Genomic DNA, 8,651 nt, shown 5'->3' with positions numbered 1-8,651 from the left:
AATGTTCTAGAAAAGATTGTGGGGATAGCTGCATGATTCTGAAAATACTAAAAACCCTTCAACTGTATACTTTAAATGTGTGAATAAAATGGTATGTGAATTATATCTCAATAAATCTATTGCAAATACACACACAAGCAAAGAAGAGGAAGAAAAAAACACCCTCCATTCCACTCCCCGGAGTGAAGCCACTGTTAACATCTCAGGCCAGGATATACTTTAAGTTTCTTTTTTACTCACACATACATCTCACCAATATTGTATCCTCTGGAGGGATCCTGATAATGATTTCAAGGAAGAAAAAAAAATTAGCAAAAGCTATGATGCAAATGCACACAACTTTGTTAAGAGCATCAACCCTAGTACTGTTCTTGGTCAAGGCTGTCGTTTGTCTATTTGCTTTGCCCTGATTTGTCACCCAGTTTATTATCCTCGGGTTCCCCAATAGGCAGGTCAATCCTCCTAGCCCCATTCTGTAGCCAAGGCAACTGAGCACAAGGCACATTTACACCCATCATGATTCCTTCCCAGCGTGGGGACCCGAAGCTATCCATCATGGGTGAAAAGCTGGGGGCTGTGGAGAGCACCTATTCAGACCTGGGCAGAATGAGAGGGAAAGCATCTGATTTGGTCCAGAAACACCCATACAACTTGAAGGCAGAGGGGAAGACAGGATGACCACAGGAGGGCCCGGTAGGTCTCTTTGAGGGGTCCATGCCACCGACCTGTGCTCTCCAGGACAAAAAAAGGCTGATTGGGGGTGGCTGGCCTGTTTGCACTGGAGGCACTTAGTGCAGCCACGCTGAGCTGCACTGTTCAAACAGACTCCGGGCCTCCAGACATCTGTGCCCAGGAGCGCGAGTAGGGCGAGGCAGGCAGGAGGCTGGGCACGGGTCCCCCGGGCGCGTCCCCCCTCTCCTCCCAGAGGCAGCCCCACGGCCCCGGCAGAGTCCTGGCCACAACATGCCCCAAGCCAGGCTCTGCAGCTGCTGGGGTAGCCGGCTTCTGCCCCTGCTGCTGGCCTACATCTGCTACCTGCTGCTTGGTGCCACTGTCTTCCAGCTGCTGGAGAAGCAGGCGGAAGCCCAGTCTCGGGACCAGTTCCAGTTTGAGAAGCTGCGCTTCCTGGAGAACTACACGTGCCTGGACCAGCGGGCCCTGGAGCAGTTTGTGCAGGTGAGAGGGAGGTGCTGGTGTGTGGGGGACAGCGGGCAGGATGGGGGTTCCCATGGCAGGTCCAGAGCTGTCACCTGGTGGGGGGCGGAGGGGCTGGGGGGCTGAGGCTCTGTTTGGAGGCGGTGTAGGGTGGGAACAGAGACCTAGTGAGATCTAGTGCTGGCTTCTGGCCCCTGATCTCGAGCCGAATCGCTGTGTGACACTGAGCAGGTCACTTAAACTCCCTGGTCCCAAATTTCCTCATCTAAAAGGGGAAGCAATTGATCTCAGAGGTGCTGCAGACATTCCCAGCGGACCAAACGCACTTTTTAAGCAGCCGCTTGCTGCATAACTGGGAACTGTGTGTCAGTGTTATCAACCCTGTGCAAATTTCCTTCTCGCACGCGCCAGACTTCCCCTATCCCAACCCCAGGGCTGCTAATCCTTCTGTCCTCTCCCCCCTCACTTCCTTCTGCCGACCACACTCGAGGGCTGTGGGTGGGAGACACAAGTAAAGGTCAGGAACAGCCCCCAGGGTGGCCTTCCCCGGCCCGATGAGCAGTGGCCAGGGTGACAGCTCCACCAGCAAAGTGTCCACGGGGGGGCTCTCTCTGGTGGCAGAGCATGTCCCCCACCCCCATCTGGGCCCCTCCTGCTTCTCTGCACAATCTCTGGAGCCCCAGCACCCTCTCTCCCAGAAGCACAGCAAAACTGGGGTGTTGCGAATGCCTTGGAGACCAGGGGCCCGGTGAATGACAACGTCCACTGCAAAGGGACAAGCCAAGTGCAGAGTCATCAGATGATAGTTGGCACTTAGCGAGCATTTACAAGGTGCCTGAAACAGTGGGGAACAGGCTTATCATGCTGGGGTTAGACCAGTCATGATCCATCCCCTGGAGCCAAGAATTTCATACGCGTTTCCTCGTAATGACCTATTACTATCACTGTCTCCAGTTGCGAGGTGGACACGGAGGCACAGAGAGGTGGAATGTCGGCAAGGCTGCATGCTTAGTGCTGGGGACAGAACTCACCCCACGCAGGCTGCTCTTCGCCATACAAATTAGCATAAGTGGGGGGGTGGGCACGGGGTGGGCAGGATACAGCCTAGAGCAGCAGTCCTCAAAGTGTGGCCCCTGGACCAGCTGCATCAGCATCACCAGGGAGTCCTTTAGAAATGCCGACCACCGCACCCTCCCCCCAGGCACTCCAAATCAGAAGCTCTGGGGGCAGGACCTGCAGCCTGTTGTTAACAAGCCCTCCAGGTCAGGCCCATGCCTTCGAGATGAAGAACAGCTGACCTAGAAGACGATAGTTGGGTAGAGTGGTCAGAGAGAACTTTCTGGAGATGTAAGAGACCAGTCCAGGCCCTTTCTTCCAGGAAACAAGGCTTCCTTGCTCTCCTGCAGTACAGGGCTGGAGCCATAGCACCCGTATTAGGACTGAGAAGGGCTCTGGAGCCTCCCAAGATGTCATGGGATAAGCCTGGAGGCCCTGACGCCTCCTCCTCCCTCACCCTAGGGCTGGAGGTGAAAGCTCTGGCTGGAGCCAGAGGGTGTGGGAAGGGTTGGTGGCTGGGATCTAACTAGCTCTGTACACAGAGGTGGGCAGCAACAGGCTTGACTGCAGCCCCAGCCACTGAATAACAACACTCTGGCCCTGGCCTCCTCAGGGGAGCCAAGACACCCCTGCCCTGTCTCCTTGGGAGGGACACTCCCTTGCCAGGGGATGCCTGGCTGACAGAAAGAATGCTGGGACAGGATTCCAGAAGAACACACATTACTGGTAAAATCACAAGAGGAAAAAGACATTAACAGTACCAGAGCAGTATTAGAGATGCCTCCACGGGGAAAAAGGCCCACAGAGGTCGTGTCTAACTTTTTCTAAATGTGTGGATTCTTACAGCAAAATGGAAGGTCGCACTGGGGGCCCCCACATTCAGTACCCTTGCTGAATCAAGGCCCCTCCTCAGCAGGATGGAGTGCTTTAGGTTGGCTGTGGGAGACAGCTGGGCCTAGAGCAAGAGCTGCTTCCAAGGGTGAGGGTCTCTAGGGAGTGAGCATGTTCCAGAATGTTCTGTCCTGGCCTCTCTGGGTGTGTGGGAATGGGAGGGAGACCAAAGTCCACATGTGAAGAGATCAGTTCTGCCAAAGTGAAGAAAAGCAGACAGCCCGTGTCAGGACCCCAGACTGGCCCAGCCTACCACAGCCACCCGCCCTGGCCAGGAGCACACTCACCCAGCCAGTGGGGAAAAGGTTCCCACAGGAACTAGAGGCTGGAGTGGCCCCCTCCCCTACTGCCCTCTTCCAGCTTTGGGGGCTCTACCAAGTGGGAAGACTGTGCTGCTGCCTGGCCTGGGACAAGGCATGGTCACAGGGGCGAGGACTAGGGAGGGATCACTAACCGTCTCTAACAGAGCTGGGCCTCGGGACAGAGGGGCTTAGTCTTGAGCCTGCCAGGGTTCAGATTCTGTAAACACACACTCAACACACATGCACATGCATACAACACAGAGTACCCATGCACATTGCCTGTATACAACACACCACACAGAAACACCACTACATACATATATGACCTTTGCCCTGGTCTCTGATGGAATTTCTCTTGTAGGCATAGGCTGAGCCTCACTAGGGGGCAGCAAAGAGCAAGGCTGCCCGCTCCCCTGGAAGTCCCCAGAACTGGGTTCTCTGTCCCTACCATCAGCCTTGCAGGAGAGCGGCCCCATGGCTTCCCTGTGGTCCCCAAAATCAAAGCTCTTCTGGGAACATCCAACCTGGAATCTTCCTATGGTCCTCGCAACACATCTACGTCTCACCCTCTTAGCCACAGACAGCATCTCCCTGGACCACTCCTTAAGCACCCTCTTCCTCCTCCTCATATCTATTCCCCTCCACTAGCCCATGTTTACAGCCCACACTAAGTCAGCCCTGGCCTGTGGAACAAGCAGTGGACTTGGGCAAGGCATTTAGCTACTTGGACAGAGCCTACATTTCCACAAAACGGAAACAAGGCCATCTAAGAATATCATTGAGATGACAGGAAAGCACACTCAGGAGAGCTTAGCCATCAGCAGGTCCCATCAGCTGCCTCTTCCTCCCATCCCATGCCATGCCCCCCCCAACAGGTCATCATGGAAGCCTGGGTGAAGGGTGTGAACCCCAAAGGCAACTCCACCAACCCCAGCAACTGGGACTTCGGCAGCAGTTTCTTCTTTGCAGGCACGGTTGTCACCACCATAGGTAAAAGGTCTGGGGTGGGGGGGGGCTTCACCAAAGCCCCTGTCTTGGTTGGGGTTCCCAAGAGCAAATGCTGAGACCAGGATTGTGGTTTCTCTAGATGATTCCAGGAAGCACAAGTAGAGAAGTGGGGAGATAGAGCAGAGAGGAGAAAGGGCAACAAAGTCTGCATTGGTGAACAGGTCCCAGTTAGGACAATGGGCCTCCCTCCCACGGGGGCTTTTTAAAGGACAGGCAGAGCCCAGCCTCCACACATTGTCCGTAAGAGGGAAGGAAATGAGGCCCAGCTCCTGCCCTCGATGGCTGAGGACTGACCCAGATGTGTGAACTCTCTAGTATTTTGAATCTGCCCGCAAACCACGCACACAGTCAGGTACAGAGAAAGGCAGGGGCTTGGAGCAGAGAGCCATCTGGGTGGACAGGAACTGTCCCCCAAGCTTCAGGTGATAACCCAGCTGTTCTGAGGGGACAGCACACCAACAGCACCTGTTATGCCCCCTCACCTCTCCCAGAGAAACCCCCAGACCTCCAATAACCATGGTCTCTTCATCCATTCAATTAAGTTCAATTCCACACACCTTCCTGGAGCTCAAGTGACATCTGAAGCAGAGGGAGCGGGGAAGGGAGAGAATAAACCTGGATCAGATCCAAGTTCAGCCCTCAAGGAGCTTCTGATCCAATAAAGAGCAATAAGATAATAAAATAAGCACACAAAAAAACAAGAGTACAGGCAAAGTAGATAATTAGACAGGAAGGACACAGAGCACTATGAGGAATCACTCCAAGTAGGGAGGAGGGTAGCAGTCAGGAGGGCTTCCTAGAGGCAGTGTCATTGGAGATGGGCCTTTCAAAGACAAGCAGGATTCTTACAAATAGAGATCATTCTAGCAGGGGGTGGGGAGAATGTTCTTGGGAAGAGAGGAGCTTCTCTTACACCCCCAGAGGTGATGGAAGATGACCACCTAGAGTCTATGGGGGAGGCAGTTCTGAACTCTCTCTTACCCATATCTGCACACTCCTCCCTCCCCCTGCAGGATACGGCAACTTGGCGCCCAGCACGGAGGCAGGCCAGGTCTTCTGTGTCTTTTATGCCCTGGTGGGCATCCCGCTCAACGTGGTCTTCCTCAACCACCTGGGCGCAGGGCTGCACACCCACCTGGCCACCTTCGAGAGGTGGGAGGAGCAGCCCAGGCGCTCCCAGGTAGGGCTTCCTCCTCCTTACGGCCCTCCTGTGATGGAATCTGTTGTGGGGTGAAAACAGAAGCTGATACTGAGACATGGAGGATCTTAGGGGTAGAAACCTGTGGAAGAAAGGGCTGCGCAGAGGGAGTAGTTGAAATGTGATCAGGCTGGACAAAGACTTGGCCAGCCCCCCTCGGATCTCTCCCATGTGCGGCCATGGGAGTTGTCCCACAGGGCACTGAACTGGACAGGGCTATATACCCTGGCTTCAATCAGGCACAGGGTGGCCTTCCTGGGAAGGGTGTGCCCATGGGCTAGGCAGTTCTCTGTAGCTGAGGTACACCTCAAAGGAGCTGAGAGCCAGAGGCCACTGGCTGACTGCTGGTCAACAAGGTCTTCTTTGAAGGGGAACCTGGACGGCACATCTCTGTGGCCATCACAGAACTCCAGCACCTCTTCCTATGGTTGAAAGTAAACTCCAGGCCCCCCAGCACATCCCCATCGCCCACCCACTTGGCTAGCCCCTTGCAAAGCCAGCACACTAAGAAGGGCAGGGATACAGGGGAATCTGGGATAGTTCAGTGGCCGTCCTCCATCCCAGATCTGAGTCATCTCAGACCCTGATGGGTCATCCAAATGTGATCCCCAGGCCCAAAGGAGTCTCCAAGTTCCAACCTGATCCACTAGTGAAATCCCTCTGACCAGATATTCCCCTGGCCCGGGCAAGAGCACACACACAGAATACAAACACCACCGCAAAGGTCTGCAGGGCAAGGAAGGGACATAGCTATGGCTCAGCTCCACTCCCAGATTTGCGTACTCCCCCTACCCAATCCTGGGGCCTTCCAAGTGGACTCAGAGACAGACTCTCTCGCTCCCAGCTGCTGCAGATCCTGGGCCTGGCTCTGTTCCTGACCCTGGGGACGCTGGTCATTCTCATCTTCCCGCCCATGGTCTTCAGCCACGTGGAGGGCTGGAGCTTCGGTGAAGGCTTCTACTTTGCCTTCATCACTCTCAGCACCATCGGCTTCGGGGACTATGTTGTTGGTGAGGACAAGGCAGTCACATTTCTCGGAGTGGGGGCCACAGGGACTCGGGGGACGGGGAGGTAGTCCCTGGTTATTTGGGGGAGACAAATGGTTTGTGAGGCTCCTGAGGATTGTCACATCCTTATATTTCTGTGGCCTGGGACCCATTGCCCTTTCCCCCAGGGACCTCCTCTGCAGATCCTTGTTGTGGGGAAACTGGTGGAGACCCCTGTGGAACCTGGGAGGGGGTGTGGCTCTGCCCTCAGAACCCTGGCATTTATCATGTCCCTTCCCTGCCAGGTACAGACCCCAGCAAGCATTACATCTCAGTGTACCGGAGCCTGGCGGCCATCTGGATCCTCCTGGGCCTGGCATGGCTGGCGCTGGTCTTCCCACTGGGTCCCCTGCTTCTGCACAGGTGCTCCCAGCTCTGGCTGCTCAGCAGGGGACTCAGCCTCAAGGAAGGGGGAGCCCCCGAGGTGGAAGGGGTCCCCAGACCTCAGAAGACCCCCATCTCTGCATGAAGTCTCCAGTGGCCCCAGGAGCCCCTCCTGCTTCCCCTATCCCTATATGCCTTCTAGACTTCCTGTTCAAGGTCCTCTCCCACTCCCGTCCCAGCCAGGGCTGGTCTCCGGAGCTCTCCAGAGAGCAAAGGAGACAGGAATGTCCAAGCAAGTAACTGAAAGGAGATGCGGGACAGAATGCAAGACGTGTGTGGAGTGAGATGCTCATCATTGTCCCAAAGCCCCTCCCCCAAATGTGACTTGGAAAAGTTGAATCCAGGCATGGATCACCATGGCCAAATCTCCATCATGCCCTCCCTGCTCCCCTCACCCCCACCCAGGAGACTTTATACAGTACAGTATAAGGTGACTTTATTTTCACCTTATTTGACGTGTGTACGAGGGGCATTTGTCAGGCCCTCACTGTGTGTCAGGCAGAGTGCCAGGCTCTGGGGACACAACAGTGAAAGATCCTGCTCTCTGTGTGTGTTTAGCCCACTGGAAGCACTGGTCAAGCAAAGAGGCCCCTACCCACTGGCCAAAATGCTACGATGGGGCAGACCAAGCCTGACAAGAGCCCATAGGGGAGGCTGGTAAGAAGGCTCAAGGAGAGATGAGGGTTGGGCAGGGACTTTGGAGCATCTCCGTGCAAACAGGATATCTGCCCTCAGGAAGCTGGCGGCTGCCTCTCAAAGCCTGCCGGTTCCCCTCGCCTAGAGGCCTAGAGCTGTCCGTGCACAAGGCTGAGGAGCTCTGGCGTGTCCCACCCACCCTCCTGAGTGTGGCCTCCCCTGACTCCCCAGGGTACCCTTTGACCTCATCACCCCCTCTGTGTGCCTTAAAAGACTTTCCAAACACACCCTGGGAAAACAGGGAGCCAGCAGATCCCAGATTTCCAGGAGATGAACTCCGTGGAGGCCTGGCCTGCTTTGGGAATGTTCTCTGCAACCCCGGCCTTTCTCCTGCCAGACTGTCACGTCTTTGGCCAGAAGGAGAGGAGAGATTTAGACCAATCCATCCACAGCCCAACCTCATCAAGGACTTCAAAGCTCTGCCCCTACCTCTGCCATCAAGGCAGGTGGATAAGTGGCCGGGTGGCTCGGGACACGACTGAGGCAAGGCTGTGCAGCAGAGAAGGCTCCAGACGGGACACGTAGGGAAGGATCTACAGCAGCACGAGAGACCCAGGTTACACCAGGACTTCCTCATATGGAGAAGAGGCCTGTGAAACTGAAGACCCCTGAGGGACCCCTTATATGCCCTGGACCCTTCCTCCTCCAGGAAGGGAGTTAGGGGGCCTCTTCAAAAGCAGAAAATGGACAGCCCACTGGTCAAGGATCCCCTCGCCTCCCAAGTTCATAGACAAGTGGTCATGAGCTGGGGTCCCTCATCTTTGGGAAAGGAGGCAAGTCTCAGTTCCAGGGTCCAAGAACCTAGGCTGGGGCCCTAAGACAATAAACTTGCCTTCTACTTTCTCTTCCCCCTGAGTGCGGTCTCCAGGAGTCCCTCCCACTGTTTGCTTCAGTAGGACACGCTTGGGGGGCTCT

General features: G+C 55.4%; 1 protein-coding gene across 1 annotated transcript; it reads left to right on the top strand.

Annotated features, from left to right (window-relative positions):
- The first annotated feature begins 963 nt into the window (after window positions 1–963).
- KCNK16 (potassium two pore domain channel subfamily K member 16) lies at window positions 964–7,125 on the top strand. Its single transcript, XM_077760788.1, has 5 exons — window positions 964–1,176; window positions 4,280–4,394; window positions 5,426–5,592; window positions 6,455–6,620; window positions 6,902–7,125. Exons 1-5 carry the CDS (start codon window positions 964–966, stop codon window positions 7,123–7,125), a joined length of 885 nt encoding a protein of 294 aa, XP_077616914.1.
- The last annotated feature ends 1,526 nt before the right edge of the window (window positions 7,126–8,651 follow it).

Source organism: Crocuta crocuta, unplaced genomic scaffold (genome assembly GCF_008692635.1).
Source record: "Crocuta crocuta isolate KB4526 unplaced genomic scaffold, BGI_CrCroc_1.0 scaffold826, whole genome shotgun sequence".
NCBI lineage: Eukaryota > Metazoa > Chordata > Mammalia > Carnivora > Hyaenidae > Crocuta > Crocuta crocuta.
Note: the sequence above shows the minus strand (reverse complement) of the source record. Positions and strands in the feature narration are given on the sequence as shown.